At 38.5% G+C, this 25,270-nt stretch overlaps 1 protein-coding gene across 1 annotated transcript in view; it reads right to left on the reverse strand.

The window, feature by feature from the left end:
- Positions 1-25,270, reverse strand: part of ASXL2 (ASXL transcriptional regulator 2) — a 132,004-nt gene that overhangs the window by 30,543 nt on the left and 76,191 nt on the right. The window contains exons 4-6 of the mRNA XM_021697394.1: positions 22,119-22,227; positions 17,979-18,129; positions 1,157-1,272 (exon numbers count right to left, since the gene is read on the reverse strand). Of these exons, the coding sequence (XP_021553069.1) occupies positions 1,157-1,272; positions 17,979-18,129; positions 22,119-22,227 (376 nt within the window). The remainder of the gene's footprint in view (positions 1-1,156; positions 1,273-17,978; positions 18,130-22,118; positions 22,228-25,270) is intronic.

Consider the following 25,270-nt stretch of genomic DNA (forward strand, 5'->3'; position numbering starts at 1 on the left):
CTCTGACCCTCCCCCCTCTCATGCTCTCTCTCTATCTCATTCTCTCTCTCAAATAAATAAATAAAATCTTTAAAAAAAAAAAAAAAAAAAAAAAAAAAAAAAAAAAAAAAAAAAAAAAAGAAACTGAAGTGCTAAGAAAACAATTCTATAATTGTTTTCCAAAAATCTAGAAAAATGCAGAGAGCTACTCAGCTTATTTTATAATGCTAGAACCATCCTGATTCCAAAATTGTACAAGAATTGTACAAGAAAACAGCAAAATCCAAGCAGAAATCTTAAAAAAAAAAAATCCAGGGCGCCTGGGTGGCTCAGTTGGTTAAGCGACTGCCTTCGGCTCAGGTCATGATCCTGGAGTCCCGGGATCGAGTCCCGCATCGGGCTCCCTGCTCAGTGGGGAGTCTGCTTCTCCCTCTGACCCTCCCCCTTCTCATGTGCTCTCTCTCTCTCATTCTCTCTCTCAAATAGATAAATAAAATCTTTAAAAAAAAAAAAGAAAAATCCATAACATATTAAAAAATATGGAACAAACATGTAGAGTTTATTCCCGAAAGCTAAGTATATGTTAACATTAGAAAATCTAGCCATGGAAGTCTGTATATTAGCAAATTTAAAGAGAAAAGCTACCTGATCATCTCCATAAATGCTGAAGAAAACAAAGCCGAAAAGTTCAATACCTATTCATAATTTAACCACAAACATGCACACAAACAAAAACCTCTTAGCAAATTAGGAATAAAGAGCTTTTAAAATGTGATTAAAAGGGGTGCCTGGGTGGCTCAGTCATTAAGGTCCTGCCTTCAGCTCAGGTCATGATCCCAGGGTCCTGGGATCAAGCCCCACATTGGGCTCCCTGCTCCGCGGGAAGCCTGCTTCTCCTTCTCCCACTCCCCCTGCTTGTGTTCCGTCTCTCGCTGTGTCTCTCTCTGTCAAGTAAATAAATAAAATCTTAAAAAAAAAAAAAAAAAAGATAAAAAGACTAGCTACCACAAACCTATAGCACACAAGTACATAAATTATTAAATCCAAAGTGGGAAATTGCATGAAATTTTTCCTTAAAAGGACCTAATGCCCTTTCAAGAAATTTTCAATGACTTCTAGAATCATGAATTTTTAATGTAGGAGATAAGACTTGATAAACACACACTAGCATGATTACCTGCTTTAGTGCCTTCTTGCTGTGCTTCTGTGATGGAGAAATGACTTTACCTGCTGGAATGGTAGGTGATGGGCAGCCTGACTGGGGAGAAGATGGCTGTGACAGTCTAGACGATACTAGTGGGGAGAAAAATGACAATAAATAATGTGGTTATCAGAGTTGATATCAAGCACCATTCCTTCCCCAATCATATGCTGCTACCTGTATTAAGAACTGTGACCAAACACTTTTGGGAAGGATCTTCTTTTTGGAGTTCTACTGCAAACAGCCTCCCTTTTCAGTTTATTTCCTCAGAAAGCTCTAGTGAAGGATGATAGGATGGGGAAGGGATGGGAGTTAGTATTCATTACTTTTCATTCTTTGATTTTTCAATAGATTGATTGAAACAGGAAGCAGAATATAAACCATGAGTCATCAAATTCGATAAAACTTAGAGAAGATTCTAGAGCCTGCTGGATAGCATGTATGTTCTTAAGGTAAATCTAATGACAACATGATACAGTGAAAGAGCCCTGGGCTGACAGGGGTCCCAGTTTTCCCTATCTTTAAAATAAAGGCAATAAGGCCACTCTACCTCAAAAACTCTACTATAGCTTTAATTCTTAATATTACTTCATCTCTTAAATCAACAGTTTCAGGCCTACCAGTGTGAGAGGGTGCTTTAGGATTTCTCTCATGGAAGCAATGTACGTTTGCACGGGGTGAAATTTCTCTCTACTTCATCACTACTTGTTTTATACCTCATCAGAGCTTGGCCAAACTTTAGTCTTATATGAATAACGGTTTTCCCTTCAGGAGCCTATTATACTAAAATAGCAATTAGATTTTTATATTCTGTAAAGTTCAGCAGTGCATTACTCATGATAAGAGATAACAAAGAAAATGCTGATTCAGACCCCTAATAAGAAAAATAATAAAATAGTAATCGCTGCTGCTAGTGATGACTCTGGAAGAGTACATGCTTACTAACACCTTCTCCTTCCGTAGTAATTGGACCAAAAAGGCCCGGAGAGCAAAATGGGATTTCATGGTATGGCTAAAGAGCTTGAATATACCATATAAAGTACGTTGGTGGGTAGCTACCTGACATAAAAATGCAGAAGCATGGTTCACTGGAATATACAAGTTTGGGAAAAGAGCTTTTCAACATATTCTTACAAATCCTAAGAAAGGAATACACAGTAGATAACATTTAAAGAGGACAATACTAAGAAGATGACTCATCATACTTGGCATACCTGACTTTGCACTCCCACCCTTATGATAAGGTTTATATATGGGAAAGAATTGACATAAAATGCGACATTAAGAAAAAATTCACTGTGATATATCATACAAAAATAAAGTTCTTGAGATAACTTAGCAGCGAAAAGAAACCACATCCTCGGTCTACTTATGTTGACCAATTTTAAAAAACAACAGCTTTATTGAGATAAGATTTATAGAACACACAATTCACCTAAAGTGTAAAAATTCAATGGCTTTGGTTAAGAGTTGTGCAACCATCACCAGAATCAATTTTCACCACCCACAAAAAGCCCTGTACTGGTTGGCTATCACCCCTCTTTCCCTAACTATGCCCCTAGTGCTATGCAATCACTAATCTACTTTCTGTCCCTATGCATTTGCCTATTCTAGACCTTTCATATAAATGGAATCATTAATATGCGCTCTTTTGTGACTGGCTTTTTTCACTGAGCATGTTTTGAAATTTGATCCATACTGAAGCATGGATCAATACTTCCTTTTTGGGCGCCTGGGTGGCTCAGTCGGTTAAGCGACTGCCTTCGGCTCAGGTCATGATCCTGGAGTCCCGGGATCGAGTCCCGCATCGGGCTCCCTGCTCAGTGGAGAGTCTGCTTCTCCCTCTGACCCTCCTCCCTCTCATGCTCTCTGTCTCTCATTCTCTCTCTCGCAAATAAATAAAATCTTAAAAAAAAAAAAATACTTCCTTTTTATCATCAAATAATAGACCATTGTATGCATATGCTGCATTTTGTTTATTCATTAGCTGATGGACATTTGGGTTGTTTCCCCTTTTGGCCACTCTGAACACGCATTAGCACGATTTTGTGTTGGACACATATTTTCAGTTCTTCTGGGTTCAGATTTTAAAGTAGAATGGCTGGGTCTTAGATCAACTCTATGTTTAACTTTTTGAGGAACTGTCAAAATGTTTTCCAAAATGGCTATACCATTTTTACAATTCTACAGGAATGTATGAGGGTTCTAATCCTTCTCAACACTTGTTATCGCCTGTCTTTTTGATTTGACCAATGTTTTTAAAGGGACATAATAAAAATAAAGACAATATTTGACTACGTTCCTTCTTCTTAATGGTTTGCAGAAATCTGAAAATATACATTTCCTTACCCACCTCAAATACTGCCTGAGAATAAACAGAAAACAAACAAAATAATTCCATTAGTGTATATAAGAATTCCACTTTGCAGCCTGAAAAAGAGACAATGTTTACTGCAAACTGTTTAGATTGTTCCCCCTTAAGGCAAAAGCCCTTTCTAACAGAAGAACCATAAACATATCTCAAGCTAGCTGAAATAAATCATGAAAATTTCAGGACCCACCAGTAAGGAACATCTCCCAGAACTGACTTAATGCCAAGTACAGGTCTCAACTTCTATGAAAGTTAAACTTTGTCCTAACTTTTAAATATTAAAGGCTTAAGCACATGCTGGGAAACTTCTCTCTCGTAATTACTTTTAGTAGCTACACTGTCAGGCACAATTTTATTAATAAGAGCAACCAAAAGTAACTATCTTGTATGCCTCTAACAGCAAGCTAGGAGGTTCATCTGAACAGAATTTCACTGAACTACCCTCTAAGGTGGGTACAAGTCCTTTCTATTCCCACCCAAACTCTTGCAATTCTACCCTCAGAAATAACTAAATAATATATTTGGATTAGCATCCTTACTGACATTTTTCTACACAAATAAAAATATGAAAATATTTTTAAGGACATATATCTGTTTTTTTTATTTATTTTTTATTTTTTTATTTTTTATTTTTTTTTTAAAGATTTTATTTATTTGCGAGAGAGAGAATGAGAGACAGAGAGCATGAGAGAGAGGAGGGTCAGAGGGAGAAGCAGACTCCCTGCCAAGCAGGAAGCCCGATGCGGGACTCGATCCCGGGACTCCAGGATCATGACCTGAGCCGAAGGCAGTCGCTTAACCAACTGAGCCACCCAGGCGCCCCATATATCTGTTTTTTAAAAAGGTTTTATTTATTTATTTGAGGCAGAAAGAGAAAGAGAGAAGCACAAGTGGGGGGTACTGGGGGAGAGGGAGAAGCAGACTCCCCACTGAGCAGGAAGCCTGACACCGGGCTCAATCCAAGGACATATATTTATACATAAATTTCAAATATACATTCTTTATATATTGTAATATCATCTAAATTTTATATATCAGGAAATTTAATTAGCTTGTCAGAGGACTCGGACATTAAGGGGCACAGCCAAGATCCAAACTCAGTATATTTTCAAAATGAGTGGGTACTTGTTATGGGCTGAATGGTGGCCACCAAAAAGTTATGTCCTAATCCTCAGAATCTGTGCATGTTAGGTTATTTGGAAAAGGAGTCTTGGCACATGTAATTAAGTTAAGGATCTTGAGATGAGATCATCCTGGATTATCTCAAGTGTCCTAAATCCAATGACACAGAGGACAGACAGAAAAGAAGGTGATGTGAAAACAGGAAGAGATTGCAGTGATGCGGCCACAAGGCAAGTAAGTCAGCAACCACCAGAAGCTAAAAAATACAAGAAACAGAGTTCTGCCCTAGAGCCTCCATAGGGAGTATGGCCCTGCTGACACCCTGATTTCAGACTTCTGGCCTCCAGAACGTGAGAAAATAAATTTTGTTGTCTTCTCTCTCTTTTTTTTAAGCTTTTATTTATTTATTTGACAGAGAGAGACACAGCGAGAAAGGGAACATAAGCAGGGGGAGTGGGAGAGGGAGAAGCAGGCTTCCCCCTGAGCAGGGAGCCCGATGCGGGGCTCGATCCCAGGACCCTGGGATCATGACCTGAGCCGAAGGCAGACGCTTAACAACTGAGCCACCCAGGCGCCCCTAAATTTTGTTGTCTTTAGAGGCACGTAGTTTGTGGTAATTTGTTACAGCAGTCTCAGAAAGCTAATAGTATGTAAAACTGACTTTGAAGTGTCATTATCAACCCATAGATGTCTATGTATTTGAAATGTTTAAATCAAAAACAATCATTACAAATTTGGCATTCAAACTGTAACCTTTTGGTTTTGTGGGCGAGCCTTCAAGTTGTAAACCATCTCTGGGACATGACCTCAGCAGTATCTAGCTTCCTCGCTATCTGCCACAGAAAGTGTCTCAGGCAACCTTGCATATTTTTTTGCCCAACTTGGATCAGCCACTTCTCCAAAGACCCTGGTATCTTTTAATTGGAAATGTTATTAAAAGACCATGTGCTGCAGGGTAGGGGGTACGCACTGCTACGGGGTTACCATTGGTTCTAGGACTTTTCAATGGTTAGAACAAGAAAGGCCTTTTTTTTAGAAAGAGAAAAATAAATTCATGGATGGATACCAAATTAAACTTAAGATTACAGGACTGTCACCTAACTTTTCTGATTCTATAATTCTATCACTTCTCTTCTTCCTTGATAATCCTGGTTCCTGATAACATTACTGTAATTATTAATTTGCTTTCTACTATGGATCTAATTTCAAAGAAACAGTACCTATTACTGAAAATAAGACTACTGAATGCAGTTTAAGATTTATTGATGTTTGGTCTCCTGTAACTAAGATTCCAAGCAACTTACTTATGTCACTATGCCACAAATTTGACATATTCTTGAGCTTGCTTTGTTTCATATTTCTAGAAAGTACATTTTAAAAACTTGTTTTAATTATTGTAAAGTGATAAAACTGACTTCCATGTAAGTCTAGCTCCCTCCCCTGTATACACCCCTTTATTACTTCTCTTCCTGTTTATGAAATCATTTATATTAATTTGTATCCTTCTATTGTTTTTATACTTGTATTTTTGTTTTGGTGAAAACAGTAGAGATATTTTAATACTTTCACTCATTTCTTTCTTTTTTTTTTTTTTTTAGATTTTCTTTATTTATTTGAGAGAGAGCACATGAGAGGGGGGAGGGTCAGAGGGAGAAGCAGACTCCCTGCCGAGCAGGGAGCCCGATGCGGGACTCGATCCACGGACTCCAGGATCATGACCTGAGCCGAAGGCAGTCGCTTAACCAACTGAGCCACCCAGGCGCCCCCTTTTACTCATTTCTTTAAGCAAAAAATCAAGTACCATAAGCTGTCCAGAATATTGATTTTTTAAAACTTAAAATAATTAATATATCCTGGGGAACATTCTACAACAGAATATACAGATCTACCACATTCCTTTTAATAGGTACACAGAATTCCATTGTGCAGATGTACTATAATTACTTCAACCAGAATGATGGGTATATTGGTTCTTTCTGGACTTTTGCTCTTATTACTACAATGTCCTAACCAGTGGCTCTTAATGTGTTACACTAAGAAAAACAATCAGTATTTTAAAATCTGCTGGAGGGGCGCCTGGGTGGCTCAGATCAGTTAAGAGTCTGCCTTCAGGGGCGCCTGGGTGGCTCAGTTGGTTAAGCGACTGCCTTCGGCTCAGGTCGTGATCCCAGGGTCCTGGGATCGAGTCCCACATCGGGCTCCCGGCTCAGCGGGGAGCCTGCTTCTCCCTCTCCCCTCTCATGCTGTTTCTCTCTCGCTCACTCTCTAAAAAATAAATAAATAAAATCTTAAAAAAAAAAAAAAGAAAGAAAGAGTCTGCCTTCGACTCAGGTCATAATCCCAGGGTCCTGGGATGAAGCTCCACATCAGGCTCCTTGCTCAGCAGGGAGCCTGCTTCTCTCTCTCCATCTGCCACTGCCCCATGCTCGCTCTCTCTCAAATAAATAAATAAAATCTTTAAAAAAATAAAAGTAAAACAAAAAATCTTTTGGAAATGCAAATTACTAGATCCCAGCCCAAATCTACTGAATCAGAAACTCTGAAGGTAAGGCACAGGAATCTGTGTCAAAATAAGCTCCACCTAATTCCGATGCATGCTCAAGTTTGAGAAGCGTTAGTTTAAGCTATGCTATTTGGTATTGTTGACGTTGTATCTGTGGATTGATTCTGAGAGGTGGGTTTGCTGAGTCAGGGGATAAAATCACATGCTTCCAGAAACCGTTTAAAAAGTTTCATTATTCTCAGGTTTTAAAAGGAACTCACGCATGTTTTCCTTTAGTACTTGGTTTCAGGTTTTACATTTTATCTCTCATTTGTTTGGAATTTATCCTAGAGTATGATATGAAAAATGAACCCGTTTTCACCTTTTTGGAAATTCAGTTCTAACACCTTTGCACATATCTTACAAAGGTCATGCTCAGAGTTTCTGCTGTTGTAGTTATTTTGAATGTGTTCCCTTTTTCTATATATGGCTGGTTGCCAAATATTAATTTTATTTACACCTGCTACTTTACCAAATTCTTTACCTTCTTCATCAGTGTTTATCTCCACTGATTCTTTTGTCAGATCCATAACTGTATCATCCGCACATTGAAGTAGTTTTCCCCTTTTTTGTTGCTCACTGTTCCAACTGCTTCTCTTGCTTTCTTGTGTTGAGATGTGAGAACTGAGTTACTGGGCACCTTGTTCTTGACTTCTAGCTAAAGAGCAAGCCACTAGTGTTTGTTTCCCCATTAAGATGCTGGTTTTCTGACTAAGTTATTATGTAAAAGAAGTATCTATCAATTCTCAATTTTATTGAGTACTGAATTTACATAAAGGCCTTTTCAGCAAGTTTAGAAATGGCAATAGGATTTTCCATATCATCTATTAATATGATGAATAATAATGGATTTCCCAGTAGTGAATCATACTTACAACCTAAAACCCCATTTGGTTAGGATTTATAGTTTTTAATGTATGGTTGGATTTTATACGCTAACTTTAAGATTTTCCCTCAGTATTCACAAGATAGCGCTGTACTCTAAAAAGTTTTGAAATTTTACTTCCAAAAAGAATCTGAATAATCTAAACTATTCCTGAAAACATTAGGATTGTTTGATCCTTTAACATATGGTTGAATTTCCCTGAAAAGCCATTTAAGTATGGTGTTCAATTGAAGGGAAGTTCTTCTATATCCCTATTTGTACGAAAATTTATCATTTAGATTTTCTATCTCTATTGGGTTCAATTTTTATGCATTCTATTTTCCTACAAAATCATCCCATTTCATCTAAGTTCTTAAAGCACTGCGAAAAAGTCTCATGCTTTACATTTTTCTTGTTTTGGTATTTACTTCAACCTAATTTGTTTATTTAGGTCTTTTCCCTTTTTTAAAATAGGTAAATCAGTGCTTTGTTCACTGCATACCACAAATTTTGTTATGTTGTGTTTTCACTTTTATTCAGTTCAAAATATTTAAAAATTTCTCTTGAGATTTCTTCTTTGACCCATGTTTTATTCAAAGTGTGTTGTTTAAGCTCCATGTATTTGGCAATTTTCCAGTTATCTTTCTTTTTAAAAGATTTTTATTTATTTGAGAGAGTGCACACATGCACAAACCGGGGGGAGGGGCAGCAGATCAAGCTGAGCAGTCAGCCTGACATGGGGCTCGATCCCAGGACACCAGGATCACGACCCAAGCCGAAGACAGACATAACCGACTGAGCCACCCAGGAGCCCCTCCGGTTATCTTTCTATTACTGATTTCTAGTTTAATTGTGATCTGAGAGCAGACATTAGCTCATTTCCATCCCTTTAAATTTGTTAAGGCATGTTTTATGGCCCAGAAGAAACTATTTTCATGTCAGCGAGAGAGGCAATTTTCTTAAGGATGTACTGGATTATATTAAAATTGAGAAACTGTATTCATCAAAAGACACCTTTCAGAGAGTAAAATGACAGGACATAAAGAGGGAGAAGTTAGGGCGCCTGGGTGGCTCAGTCGTTAAGCGTCTGCCTTCGGCTCAGGTCATGATCCCAGGGTCCTGGGATCGAGTCCCACATCGGGCTCCCTGCTCAGCAGGAAGCCTGCTTCTCCCTCTCCCACTCCCCCTGCTTGTGTTCCTGCTCTTGCTATGTCTCTCTCTGTCAAATAAATAAATAAAAAATCTTTAAAAAAAAAAAAAAAGAGGGAGAAGTTACTTACAAGATATATATTCAATAAGGGAATATATGAAAAACTACAAGTCACTAAGGAAAAGATGACCCGTGAAAAATGGATAAGACTGGAAAAGGCACTGCATAAGAGAGGATATCCAAATGATTCATAATGAAAAAGACTCCAATTCTGTTGGCCATCACGAAAATACAACTTAAAACCACATGGAACATTATTATACATTAACCAAAGTCTAAAATTTAGAAGACTGACAATTAGTGAGTATGTGAAATAGCTGGAACTCACGCATTACTGGTGGGGGGTATAAATTGGTAGAACCACTCTGAAAAACTGTCTGGCAGCATACACTATAGTTAATTCTGCTCCCAAGTACGTACCCAGAAGAAACGAGTACAAAAAGACATAAAAAAGCATTCACAGTAGAATAGGCAAAAACTAGAAATAACCTAATGTTCATCAATGGTAGAATAGATAAGTAGAGCTACTGCGGGAGAATAGTTATAGAATACTATACAGTTTTAAGAACCTGATGAATATACACAAAAACATGGATGAAAACTTACAAACATTATTTGGGCCAAAAAAAGAGAAGGCGTGATTTGATTTAAGTTTAAAACCAGCTTCTGGTTCTGCTCCAGACACATCTTGTCTATACTATGAGAAATTATTAAAGTGGTTACTTTGGGGCAATGGTTATTACCAGAAGGGAGCACAGAGAGGACCACCGGGGTGTTGACAATGTTTTGTTCTTTGATCTGAATGATGGTTCATGGTGTTGTTCCATTTGTGAAAATTCAACAAGCTGCATAAGGTGCATTTTTCTGAATATATATAATTTAACAAAAATTTTTAAACAGGCAAAACTATATTGACAGAAGTCAGGACAATAGTTACTTTTGAGGAAGGATGAGCAGTGACTGAGAGCTGGCCTAATGCCTCTGCAGTGCTAGTAAAGAATCATTACAGGGGCGCCTGGGTGGCTCAGTCGTTAAGTGTCTGCCTTTGGCTCAGGTCATGATCCCAGCGTCCTGGGATCGAGCCCCGCATTGGGCTCCCTGCTCAGCAGGAAGCCTGCTTCTCCCTCTCCCACTCCCCCTGCTTGTTTGTGTTCCCTCTCTTGCTGTGTCTCTCCACCAAATAAATAAATAAAATCTTAAAAAAAAACAACATTACAGTTCATTATTTACTCATGAAGGTAGAATTATTTTCCACTCTCAATTCAAAAAAGGGGGGACAAGATCATTTTATGTTTTTCTTCCTTTAAAGGAGGAATGTAGTCCAAAGACTGGTCAGCTATATGATAAATACAAAAAGTGAGAACAAGCGTTTAGATACTTTCATAGAAATTTGACACTGCTGGGCCGTTTTTATTGTATTTTACCTAAGTGTCAGTCCATAATGGATAGAGGAGGGAAGAGAATAGTACTTTGTGATGAAAAGTTTGAGAATAAATCAGCTAGCTGGGGAGGGGAGGATGCGGGGTAAGGGATGTGTGGGAAGGGCATGGGAATAGTGCCCACAGAGTTACAAAATAAGGAACTAAGATTTCCTAGGGCTACATTTTAAAAAGGATAAAGATATTAAGAAGAGGACACTGTTTAGGGGCGCCTGGGTGGCTCAGTCGGTTAGGCATCTGCCTTCGCTCAGGTCATGATCCCAGGGTCCTGGGATCGAGCCCCGCGTCGGGCTCCCTGCTCAGAGGAGAGCCTGATTCTCCCTCTCTCTCTGCCTGCTGCTCTGCCTACTTGTGCTCTCTCTGTCAAATAAATAAATAAAATCTTTAAAAAAAAAAAAAAAAGAATAGGACATTGTTTGAAAAATGAACATTAAAGGCTGCATTTTAACTTCATCAAGCCCCTATTTATAATCTTTATTTAAAACAAATGACATTTATTTCTTGGTAGACATTATGTGTACTGCAGGTAATTTCAGTGTACAAATTCATGTGCAAGACACATATTTCTGTAGTTCTCATATCAGCACAAAGCAGTGGGAAATCAAACCTTTGTTACGATTTTTTGCCTTCCCTCCATTCCAACGTTTCCTGGGTTTCATAGACCACTGGTTAGTGCTAGGACACCAGTGTTTTGGCCCACAAAGTCCCACAAGGACTGAGACATTGTTCATAATCCTATCTTACAAAGTGGCACTTGGAGAAAAATAATCTCTCACATTTCTATACTACTTCAAATAAAACCAATTAATGTCACTAATTAATCTCATCCTGTATCAAGGAAATCTACTACCCAGAACAAATGATTTTCAAGAGTGGAATGGAAATGAACGCTTTTTTCTTTTTTAAAGATTTTATTTATTTGAGAGAGAAAGAGGGAGAGAGAGCGTGAGCAGGGGAGGGGCAGAGGAAGAAGCAGGCTCCCCGCCGAGCAGGGAGCCCGATGCGGGGCTCGATCCCAGGACCCTGGGATCATGACCTGAGCCGAAGGCAGATGTCCAAACGACGGAGCCACCCAGGTGCCCCAGAAATGAACGCTTTTAACCCAAATACCAGTGACTAGAAAACTGAACTAACATAAATGTAGAGGTCACTTTTAGGCAACAGGCTTGAGCACTGGAATGTAGAACAAGGCAAAAGAGCCGAGGTGCTGAGGACAGAAGGGTCCATCAGGGGACCCACCTCAAAATATCCATAAGCCCTAACTGACCAATGGGCTACTTACAACCAGGCACAGTTACCAAAAACGGGGAATATTCCATACATCCCCATCTGTCCTAACTCTCCCCCTTCTTAAAGAGTCCTCCACCACCTTGTGCAGACAGTCCCCTTTGCTGTCCTGCCCGCTGCTCCCTTGTGGTGTATTCAGTAAACTTCGATCTCCTTCGTTCTGCCTCAGGTGAATTCTTTGCCTGCCTGTGTTACCAGAGCCACAAGCTTCCACCTGATTGTTGCCCCACATTTGGGGGCCCCTGTCCAATTGGGAGAGACACCACAATAAACAACAGTCAGTAGAAAAACAAATCAAAGCTAGTGTATTTAATGAACTGGAATTTAAATAAAAACTTGAAAAAATAGTAATAATAAAAATAAATTAAAATTAAAATTAAAAAAAGCCAGTGTATTAACTCAGATCTTAAATGGACAAGAGGAGGAAACCAACAGCAAAAGGTCTATAAACAAAAATTTTGTTCCCTGGGGCACCTGGGTGGCTCAGTAGGTTAAGCTGCTGCCTTCGGCTCAGGTCATGATCCCAGGGTCCTGGGATCGAGCCCCGCGTCGGGCTCCCTGCTCAGCCGGGAGCCTGCTTCTCCCTCTGCCTGCCGCTCCCCCTGCTTGGGTTCTCTCTCTCTGTCAAAAAAATCTTTTAAAAAAATGTGTTTTGGTTCCTCGTGGTATGTGGCTATGAAAATTTGAAACAGTCAGTGGGGCTGCTATTCTCTGATCCATACATACTACATTTCTTAAATCTCCTAAGTAATCACTTTATGCAGAGCAATACCCTATAAATAATGGAGACTAGCACTAAAGATGAACAGTCTGATCCCTACTTCTTTCCCCTTCTTTCTTTCCACAAATCTCCTTTTCCACCCAAACTTACCTTCATATGGCCTCCTTTCTACCTTCTTGTCTTTATATATGTTTTCTTTCCGTGATACAACCTGTATTCCTTAGAGGTTATACTCCCAACAGAAGGAAGTATATTAAAATATTCTATAGCTCACACAATACTTACTAACCCAGGTCAAGTTAACAACTTCCTTCTCTAATGCAGCCATAACATGACACATATAAACACTTGTTACTTATTAAAGTCATTTGCTAACTGTCTGCTTCTTTTTCTATACCTCTAGATATGGATGGGGCCCCCACCTTATTTAAATTGGTTTCCCAAATACCTGGCACATAGTACATACATACTGGAGAAAGAATGAGTGTGGCCAGCATTCTAAATAGAGATATTTCTTGGATTTTTTTTTTTTAAAGATTTTATTTATTTATTTGACAGAGAGAGACACAGCGAGAGAGGGAACACAAGCAGGGGAAGTGGGAGAGGGAGAAGCAGGTTCTCTGTGGAACTGGGAGCCCGATGCGGGGCTCAATCCCAGGACCCCGGGATCATGACCCGAGCCAAAGGCAGACGCCCAACGACTGAGCCACCCAGGCGGCCCTATTTCTTTGACTTTGTAAGTAAACTAATGAATGGCCTAAATAATACTTCTCAAGATTATATCCTGATCTACTGGTCCTCCAATGTGGACTGCTCAACACTTAAAAGCTCTCTTATTTAGGAACATATTTAGTATCTGATTAGGAAAAAAAAAAAAAATGCTTGCTTTCATATAAATACAAAGACATAATAAAATATTAACAATTTTTTTAAATATTAACAAACTCTGATCAAAAGACCTGCAGTTACTTGTTATTTGATTTAAAAACCAGCCCCCCACCCCGAGTAGAGAAATGAGTTTTTAAGCTTAAAATTATTTCCAGAAAATTATTTAAAACAAATTTTCGAACTTGAGGCTTGAACTCACAACTCTAAGAGTGAGACCTAAACCAAGATCAAGACCTGAACCGAGATCAAGAGCCGGACCCTTAACCAAGTGAGCCACCTAGGTGCCCCTAGAACTTGAGGCACTTAAAGCCAGTTTTACATAGTTTACTGAAGTAGGCTCAGGTTGCTGGACAATTACTACTACCCACTGAGTATACATTCAGAAGGTACTACTTTTCAGATATATTATAGCATGGAGAATTTTCCATTTCAATGGATATTATATTGAACAAGGTCAAAAGGATATAGACTATCCACATTAGATGCCTTTGAATTAAAGGCTTTACTGAATAATCCCTATTTTATTTCTTCCTGAAGATATTCAATGGGCCCCTCTCAAGTATTAGAAATACTATCAGAAATAATGAAGCAATAACATCAAAATTGAAGTTTAGCCTTCTACCGTTGAAGGATTAATAGCTGAAAGACTGATTAACAACTGAAGTATCCAAAATTGTTTTAATCTTCCTAAACAGCAATCCCTCTCTTAAGGGAGAGTTTTTATTTTCACCAGAGTCTGTCTTTTGAGGAATTTTATTTCCAGAAGTTAAAAGACTGTTAACTTCCCACACCAAGTGCAGTCTACCTCAAACTTGGCAGGGTGTGGCTACTGATTAATATTCAAACAATCCCCTAATCAAAGATGGAGAGGCCATACCTGAGCACCTTTCCTTGCTTCTGGGTACCCTACCTATCCAAGTCCTAATAGTGGAGCCACGTTTAATACATGACAGAGCTAAAACCTCTGACTCAGCCACCAACCACAACACAGAAAAAGAGAAGATCTCTCTCAAAGATTGCTCTCCACATAACTTAACTTTGCCCAAAGGAGTTTTTCTCCTGAGTATACTTTTTAAAGGAGACATTATATACATAATCATCCCCATTCAGTAAACTTACATACAGAAATGATATTAGAGGGCAGGCAGGTCTTTGGTATTTGAAATAACTCCAAACACAGTATTTATCAAATTCCTGATTTAAAGTAGTTTTGAACAAGCAATTAAATTAACATTAGTTTATGCCCCTAGGAAGAATTAGTAATTCCTTGTAAGTAAAAAGGTGTATTTTACGTAATTAACTTTTTTCTTAAGACACTTTAAAAGCAGGCCAAAATTTAATAAACTTTCCCTACCAGAAGATAAAAATACTTCTATCGTTGTTTCATACAGCAATATTTATATTTTATTTTGGGGAAAAGGCAGAGACTTTGCTTAGCTATGATTCTGCAAAAAAAGCAACAGAAAAAGTTGATTTTAATCTTTTTTTCTGGATTTATTCCACCTTACCTTGGCTTGGAATTCCATAAAGCTCTCCTCTGAACATTGTTTCCTGTCTGATAATTAGGAACCCAAACTATGAACTTCTAAGTTCTTCCACTTTACATGGAAATCAATAAACTAGTTTTAATATTGGACTGAATTTCAAAGTTCTGTTCTCTGTTCCTATTTGCTTAAAAGGTATATCTATTATCAAGAGAGTTTCTATCGATTTTCAACCAGAAGTATCAGTTTTGCTGTCAGAGCTCTTTATTTTTGTACATAAAAGGAAGTGGGTTTTGATACTATCTCAATGTTCTTCCTGTCTTACAATGCATTTGAAATAAAGTGATGTCAGATTGAGAGTAAAAACCCTAAATAAGACAAAGGAATAGGCACAATTACTTTGCTTTAGCTTTATTAATAACTGTAACTGATTTAGAACTGCTCTTTTGCACGCTGCTCCTATTACTGCTAACTACAAGCTTTCCATGTTAATCTGCACTGGAGTACAAAAACTTTCAGAGATTATATAATATGTACCTAAAAATTTACATACCTATGCCACATGCCATATGTATGACCCATGAACGAGAGAAGCACATCCTATGAGAAACTAAATCATTCCTCATTGTTGGTCGCTCAGCAAAGAGTAAACATGAAATCCATATGACATCACGTTCACCTCTTACCCTCACCTTCCAAACATCATATATAGCCCATTCTACTCTCAGTTTTTTGTTTTTTTGGTTTTTTTTTTAAAGATTTTATTTATTTATTTGACAGAGAGAGACACACAGCGAGAGAGGGAACACAAGCAGGGGGAGTGGGAGAGGGAGAAGCGGACTTCCTGCAGAGAAGGGAGCCTGATGCAGGGCTCAATCCCAGGACCCTGGGATCATGACCTGAGCCGAAGGCAGACGCTCAATGACTGAGCCACCCAGGCACCCCCTACTCTCAGTTTAAGAGACTACCTATAATCAGAAAAGATCTTTACAGAACATCTCCTCTTAATGTAAACTGACGATAAATATTCAATAATGTGATAATTTCTAGAAGAGGAATGAATACAAAGGCAGTTCAATAACAGTTTATCTGGACCACAATTCTGAATTTGCTATTACTTTGCTGTTAAATATCTTCTATTATAATGCTAAATATAGTGCAAGGTTATGCTATTTAAATCTATTAACCTATTGACACTGGGATTCTGTTGTTATTTCTTAGATCTTCCTGTATCACAATACATACACCTGAACTTCTTAGAGATCACCTTTAACAAACATGTAACAGCCACTACTCAAAACAGCTACTGTTCATATATGGGTATTGAAAAGTGGAAAGAATGACCTCTGAGACCACGATTCTGTTCCCCAATTCACTAGTCTGGCCTACTTAGTTACTGATTTTCCTGTCTTTAGACATAACCAGAAACTGTGAATCTTGGGGCACCTGGGTGGCTCAGTCGTAAGCGTCTGCCTTCGGCTCAGGTCATGATGCCGGGGTCCTGGGATCCGGCCCTGCGTCAGGCTCCCTGGTCCACGGGAGGCCTGCTTCTCCCTCTCCCACTCCCCCTGCTTGTGTTCCCTCTCTCGTTGTGTCTCTCTCTGTCAAATAAATTAAAAAATCTTAAAAAAAAAAGATCCTTAGTAGACTCTGAGGAGTGTAAGGCCCTGGACCACACCTCCTTTCACTACTGACTTAAAATCTATCTCAAGAACACTGGTTACAGGAGCTAGCTTTACCTTGACTTTATTCCATTTGTTCCTAACATCTGAGGTCTGGGTTACTCTCCAAGTGATAGTGATCTTAAAGCTAAAATCGTCTGATTACAAAATGTGCCCAAATTGTATGTGTGGTAGCTTTACCAGAGAACACAAATGATGCCACCAATCATCTGAGTTCTCTCCAGGAGTAGCACACACATGAATGCAGGGATGGTAACGAATCAAACTGTTTTTCTGATGCAGTTCCAAATCAATAGTTCCAAAGGCACTTAAAATTAACGAATCAAGTATTCCCACAAACATAACTCTAGCTTCTAGATCCAAAGACAGCTCACCTGTAACACAAACCGAAGAGGATATCCAAGCTAGGGAAATTCTTGGATGTCATTTTGTTCTAGAGTATCACTATATCAGTCCTTGTAAAGGAACCATCATGAGTTGGCTTAAATCTGCCCTGCTATATACAGCTAAGTTTATAAATATTGAGGTAAAAACAAGAAGACTCTGACAAGAAGCTACATATAAGTAGCAAGAACAGGTAATAAAATGTATTCTTGAGTGGAAAATCCATCCCAGCGATGCTGCAGCAACAGACATTATTCCCTAAAAAATATTTTTTGGGTAAGCTACGAAGCAGACACCAAGCAGGGGAGAGCAAAGAACAGCAGACTAAATTTAGTCTTTGCTAGTAGAAATGAAAAGCATTCTTCTCCTGGTAAGTAGAGAGCTGTTAGAGCAGTAACTGCTCAAATTTTAGAACAGAGGATTAAAGAGGCAAATCAGACAAGAGCATCCTTCAAAAAGGCTCAATATTAACCCAAGTAAAACCTAGAGAGCCATGTTGTCCAATTGATAGCCACTAGCCACGTGTGGCTATTTAAATTAAAATTTAAAAAGAATAAAAAATTCCGTTCCTCAAACTGCCCTAGCTCAAGTGCTCAACAGACATACTGTTGTTGGGTTGTGTTGTGTTGGACAGCACAGACACAGAACACTTCCATCATCACAAGAAAGTCAACTGGACGGTACCAATCATAAAGGGAAAGGAAGAGACGGACTGTCCTGGGTCTGAAAAGAGAGGAGCTACTAAAACAAGGGCATTTGTCCTATAGCATTCAGTACTTTACTGAGAGATCAGGTGGATTTACCTTTCCTTTTCCACCTGCTCTTTTTCCCCTCCTTGTTGCTGCCACCATCACTGCTGCTTCCGCTGTTCTCAGAACTCTGGGAGTCTGACTGACCATCACTGCTTTCTTCCGAACCTTCTGATAGCTCTTTCACCCCATCCGGCACATCTTTCTGAAAATATAGGCATCCAATTAGGATCAATCACTACCATTTCAGCAAATAGGAATTAAATTTCTGATATGCATTGTTGCAACTTAACTGTGCTGATTAATTTTTAGTATTATAGGATTCAGTAGCAGAACCAGCAATATTTCCTGAATTCCTGTCATCTCTCTTCTTTGGGTCAAATTAGCTAACGTTTCCATCTACATCCAAAGATAAAAATTATACATGACAATCATATGAAAGCACAACAGAGAAATCTAATTTCTTAAATTCAAAACAACTGGGTATATGTTAAGTCCAAATAAATGAGATGTTCAGAACAAAAAAACTATACAATAACAATTTTGTAAAAGGTAGATATACTCATCATCCAAGGATATATATTTGTGTGTATGTACCATTAAGCATTGTGAGTTGAGCTGACTCTGGATAGGAAGAAATTGTGCATTATTTGAATCTAATTGATTCCTAAATAATGGTTAATAACTAGCAAGAGTCAAATACAAAAGGAATAATCTAAAATTTTTTTTCTATTTTTAAGTAAACTCTTCATGTGGGGCTCACACCTACAACCCCAAGATCAAGAGTCGCAGGCTCTACTGACTGAGACAGCCAGGCGCCCCAAAAGGAATAATTTTTTTTTTTTTAAAGATTTTATTCATTTATTCGACAGAGAGAGACACAGCGAGAGAGGGGACACAAGCAGGGGGAGTGGGAGAGGGAGAAGCAGGCTTCCCGCGGAGCAGGGAGCCCGACGGGGCTCGATCCCAGGACCGTGGGACCATGACCCGAGCTGAAGGCAGACGCCTAACGACTGAACCACCCAGGAGCCCAAGGAATACTTTTTTTTAAAAACTCACAGGAATCTTTGGTTTACACTGAATAATGAGAATGCTAATCAGAAAAGATACCTCTGTCAGCACAGTATGTAGGAGGTATATAGTAGGATAGGTGCAAGATCAAGAACTAGAAAACTAAGACTTTCTGGAGTTGAACTCTGGCTTTATCTTCTCCTAATTATGCAGTCTGATCAAAGTCTTAACCTCTTTGCCTCAGTTTCCCTGTCTGTAACATGGAGATAACAGTACCTACTTTAAAAGATCATTCTGAAATTAAATGAGTTAAATGTAAAATGCTTAGAATAGTGCCTGGCATATAATAAGAGCTCAATAAATATTAGCTACTACGTATGCATGTAGTGTATAAAAATACACACATATAAGCAAACATATTAGTGAATTTCTAAGTTATGAAACTATGGCTAATTCTTATTTCCTCAATATATTTTTTTATTTTCCCACATTTTATAATCAGATAAAAAATAATTCTAACATGTGACCCTCCTTCCTACAACTGACACTCACATTACAGCCAAGATAATAACCTCTCCTCTAGTAAGGAACTATTACTTCCCACTTAGGTTTATATCCTCGTTCCATTTCTCTCTAAGACATTTCCTATGTTATATACTTTCTTAAAATACACATCCCATATTTTTCTATCCTTTCCTTCAAATGTGGAACAACTTTTACAGAGTTAGTTGCCAGCCAGACCTCCTGACCTGTAGGATCAACAAGTCTTTTTTTTTTTTTTTAAAGATTTTTTTATTTATTAATTTGAGACAGAGAGAATGAGATACAGAGAGCATGAGAGGGAGGAGGGTCAGAGGGAGAAGCAGACTCCCTGCCGAGCAGGGAGCCCGATGCGGGACTCGATCCAGGGACTCCAGGATCATGACCTGAGCCGAAGGCAGTCGCTTAACCAACTGAGCCACCCAGGCGCCCAACAAGTCTTTTTAAGTACAAATGTAATTCTTAAAGCTTAAACTTGTAACCCTTCCAAGATCAACTGGTCAACTGTGCATGCCCCAAATCTCAGAATCATTTCACCCCTCCTTTTACCCACTCCATAGTATACATTTTATTTCTCTAATGTCCCTTGCCTCTCTTTAACCACTCTCATAGTTCAGGCCAATTATCTCTTGCAAACAATCCCTTAAATCTATCCGAATTGAATTATCTTTCTAACACAGATTTGATCATACTATTCTGAAAAACCTCTGCCATCTCTCAGTGCTTTCTCTCTCAAAACTGCTAATTCAGGTTTTCAAAAAGCCTCCAAAATTTGATCTTCACCTAATGTTTACCCCGCCCCCAACTCCTTACCTCACTAGCCCACACAGATGACGGTAACCACTTCAATCTACTCTAGTTTCAAATCCATTCTGAATCTCTCCATCTGTGTCTTTGCTTAAGCTAGTTCCTTATCCTGGAAGGTCCTTCCCCCCATTACTTACCAGCCAAAGTTCAATTCAAATCTTACAAGTTAAAACAAAAACAAAAGTTTTCTAGATCCTCTTATTCAAAATTAATCTTTATTTCTCTACACTATGACGATGCCTTATAGTACAGTACTTTATATCACAGTATGTTTTGTTAGGATACAATTACTTCAATAACTGTGTGCGCATCGAGAGATCAGGGACCACAGTTTATTCTTCTTTATAGTCTCTACAGTGTCCAGCATAGGATAGGCATTTAATTGATGTTATTAACGATATGGAAGGTCTAGAACAGCTAAAACTTAAAAGCAACGCAAAAAGCTCCCCGTGGGAGTAGAGCCCTGTATCATAGGAAGTTTAACGAAGTATATAAGAAGGAGGTACTACAGGTAAATTAGAACTTTTTTTTTAAGATTTTATTTATTTATTTGACAGAGAGAGACACAGCAAGAGAGGGAACACAAGCAGGGGGAGTGGGAGAGGAAGAAGCAGGTTTCCTGCGGAGCAAGGAGCCTGATGCAAGGCTGGATCCCAGGGCCCTGGGATCATGACCTGAGCCACCCAGGTGCCCCAAATTAGAACTTTCTAATGTTAGTGGGCTACACACAACCACTGAGCATAGTGATGACTACAGCTCAAAGGTAAAAAGAGGGGACATACTCCCATGTACACATGGACAATAGCCAGTGCATGCCAAGTATTAACTCTCCTTCTGCTGATAATTTCCTTTGGCAAACAATCCCTTTTCTGAATTCATCTGGCAGAGAGCTTAACCTCAACCTCACATCAAGAGTGATCATGAGCCTACATATAGCCAGTCAGAAGACTCAATGCATTTGGCAACAGCGATTATTCAGGTATAGACACATGGGCCAAGCCACACCAATTAAGCCAAATCAGAACTAATTGAAGAGCTCCCAGTTCAGTTCCTGAAACTCTTTTCTCTTCAGACTTACAGCCTGCCAAGTGGGCGTTGACAGTGAAGGCATGTATGATAGGAGAGAGACTGCCTGAGAAAGCCAAAAGAAAGCAGAGAGATCAATCCCTGATGACATCATTTGAGCTCCTGAATCCGGGCTGAGTTTTCTTAGAATTTACAGTTATATGAACTAATAAACTCTCTGTTTTACTCAAGCTCATTCGAGTTGGTTTTCCTGTTTGTGACTGAAGGGACACTGATAAGTCAAGGTGTCTTCTTAGTGCCAGAAATAGAAATCAGCAAGACTGTTACGGTAAAAAGAACATGAGCCCAGGAATTCAGTCAGATCTGGGTCCATATTCCAGTTCTTATACTATCTGGCAAACACAAAACAAGAAAATGCAATCTTCTGAACTTGGGCGTTCCATTACAAAAAAAAGAACCACAGCTCTGAACTGTAATGGAGAATTAAATAACAAAGTCATATGCTCCAAGGTAACACTCATTACTCAAATGTTCTGAGGTTCTTTAAAAAGTCACTGGAAGTCATTTTCAGTTTATCCTTTCAAGACAGCATTATCATAAAGAATAAAAAATAAAGTTAGTTCTCTGGTCTACCTACAGATGGCCACAGATTAGTATTAAAAATTTACAGGATACAGAATTGAACATATTACCTCTTCCTGAAAATAAGCTGTTCAAGAACAGAGTTCTATCTCTATGACACAAATATCATTTAGATATCGTCACTTCATGTATTTACCTTATAAATGATGCCCTAACAAAAATATTTACCTTTAAAGTATATACTCCCATTCTACCTGGAACCTTATAGAAGATGCCCTCTTCACCTCGGGAGTTTGTATGCAGCATTGCATTCAGGCATGCAAGAGGGGAAGTCCCACTGCAAAAATAAAAAAAAAAAGAACAAGAGGAACACAATGATTAGTTTTTGTGTCTGAGTATCCTACGTAACACTGACTTAAGATAAAATTAACTGAGCAACATCCTTTGACATAAACACATTTTATAAACTATAAAAAGTCTATCAATCTACAGAGAGGCTTCCATGGAGAAAACAGATGTAAAATTCATCCTCATATAGCTAAAGGAAAAATAATTCTTTCATTTTCTTAATCCTGATCCAGTATTTAGCATGTAAGAAAACATGGCCTCACAGACCTCACAGAAGTCTTACTAATCTATTTTGTAAATACTGTATTTCACTTACAATTTTGTCAATTATACCTCACTAAAGCTGAAACTTAAAACAAACAAAAACATTCTCCTTCACTTAACACAAGCTTTACAGGCCCAGAAGTAAAACAGAGGGAGGAAAAGAACATACCTACAGATTCAAATAAAAATACTAGTCTCCTTAAAAATATATATATATATATTATATAACACATATATATGTTATATGTGTTATATACATATATAAATCTTGCACACTGCTGCAACGGACTGAATCTGAGGTGTGAAATATATACATTTCTATGGTCTCTTGTATTTATTTTTTAGTATTTTTTATTGATTTAACTGACATATAACATTACATTAGTGTCAAGTATACAACATAGTGATGCCATGTATATATACATACATACATACATATATATATATACATACACACATACGTATAATGCAATGGTCTCTTGTACTTAGACCTATCACAGTACCACTTAAAGAGGTATAAAGTAGGTTTTGGAATATTTATCGTCTATGTAGCACCTTGGTTAAATGTTTACTAATTTCAATACACATTTACTGTATTTCTAGAGTTTTAGGCATGTAATAAATAATCTGTAAAAAATATATATTATTTTCCTTTCTGTTATCACATTTCATTTTCCTATCTTTTTGTACCTATCTAACATAACAAATAGCAATACAACGGAAGATGTGTGGCATCCTTAATTTAAAAAAATCTCTCCTAATACCTGAGGGGTAAGGCAGCTTATTTGCACATTTCCAGCTGTTCTCCCTCTCAGTTCTCTGCTGGTACCACTCAATAACCCAAATAGCCTACTAGAAGAGGCTGCTAGGTATCTTGGGTATACTTAAAAATAGGAGTTCTCTGTGGGGGATAGGAGGACCATGGGTCCATTGTCTTCTGGTACTTGTGAAAGTGTTGAGGGTCAAACACTGTAAAGAAGAAGGAGAGCAACCAAGAAAATTAAAAAAAAATTTTTTTTTTGTTAAGAAAGTACTGAGAGCCTCCAGGCTGCTTCTCATATTTTTATATAATTTGGAATTTCCATCTTAAAAATACACATAATGCAATTCTAGTCAGAATCCCAAAGTTTATATCAAATAAATATATAAGAAATTTCTGGGGAAAAAATGATGGAGACTTCTTAAGAAGATATTAAAATGTACTCTAAGCTATTATTATTGAAGCAATATGTTTCTAGGACAGGATAAATAGGCAAATGAACACTCTAGACTGTTGCTAGAACAAAACAGAATACAGAAACAGATCATAATAAATGTAAAAGCTGCAATCTCTGTACCTTTCTACAGTTCTGTACCTTTCTGTATTATCTGTGTAGTAGGAAGGAGACAGGGTCATGATCTGGTCACCTGTGGTTTGACTACCTGGCATCTACCCGAACCCTCTTCTGGAGACAATACCTAAAATTTCCCATAAAACATTATCCCTTTCCCACCCTCATAAAGGTGGCTGAGACAGAATTAATCACAAGTGTAAATCCAAACTGTTAACCCTTATTTCCTGGTTGAAAAAGCCAATCAGCATTTCTGTGTGCACCCCATTCTTCCCCACTCCCACAGCGACAGATTCAGGAACAGACAAAGGACTCAATCTGGGGCAACAATCTAAGGAGCTATTTACTTGGGCATTTAAGAAAAGAAACTTGTTCTGCTGAGAAGCTTCAGAAAGAAACTCTTTCTCTTCCCCTGAGCAGTAAGAGGAAGTAATGCCTAAAACTTTCAATCATGTGACCATGAGGAAACTATCTGGGATTGGGGTAAACAACATACAGGACAGACAAAGGAAGTGTTAGGTAAGGATTATAGGGAAAAATACAACACCCAAAAAAAGCACTGAACTGCGGGGGGTAAGGAAAACAGCAATAATTTTAGCAATATTACTTTTGCCACTGTATCAAGCGTTGCCGTGAGTCATCCCTACCTTTGTAATCACTGAGGTTTTAAGTCATAAGCAACCAAAAGAGTCGTAAATAAAAGTTTACGTTAAGTAGTGCTGGAACAGCATGTTATACATCTGGGGAAAATAATTCTCACAGTATATCCAAAACACATTCCAACTGGATTAAAGACCAAAAAGTAAAAAGTAGAAGGTATTAAAAGGAAAATAGGGGGACGCCTGGGTGGCTCAGTTGGTTAAGCGTCTGCCTTCCTATCGGGTCACGATCTCAGAGTGGTGGGATCAAGCCGCCTTGGGCTACCTGCTCAGCAGGGAGTCTATTTCTCCCCCTCCCTCTCCCTCCCTCTGTTTCTGCTCTCTCTCTCAAATAAATAAAATCTTTAAAAAAAAGGAAAATAGTATACAACCTTCCAGATGGATAAACCTTTCTAAATAAGAGAGAAAACCTAATAACCACAAAAGAGAAACAAATTGACTAAATAAAAACAAAAAGCTCTAGGGGTGCCTGGGTGGCTCAATCGTTATGTGTCTGCCTTTGGATCAGGTCATGATCCCAGGGTCCTGGGATAGAGCCCCACATTGGGCTCCCTGCTCCTCGGGAAGCCTGCTTCTCCCTCTCCCACTCCCCCTGCTTGTCTCCCTCTGACCCTCTCCTCTCTCATGCTGTCTCTGTCAATTAAATAAATAAATAAAATCTTTTTTTTTTTAAGATTTTATTTATTTATTTATTAGAGAGCGAGCAAGAGAGAAACAGCATGAGAGAGGAGAGGGTCAGAGGGAGAAGCAGGCTCCCCGCTGGGCCGGGAGCCCGATG

Source organism: Neomonachus schauinslandi, chromosome 10, assembly GCF_002201575.2.
Source record: "Neomonachus schauinslandi chromosome 10, ASM220157v2, whole genome shotgun sequence".
NCBI lineage: Eukaryota > Metazoa > Chordata > Mammalia > Carnivora > Phocidae > Neomonachus > Neomonachus schauinslandi.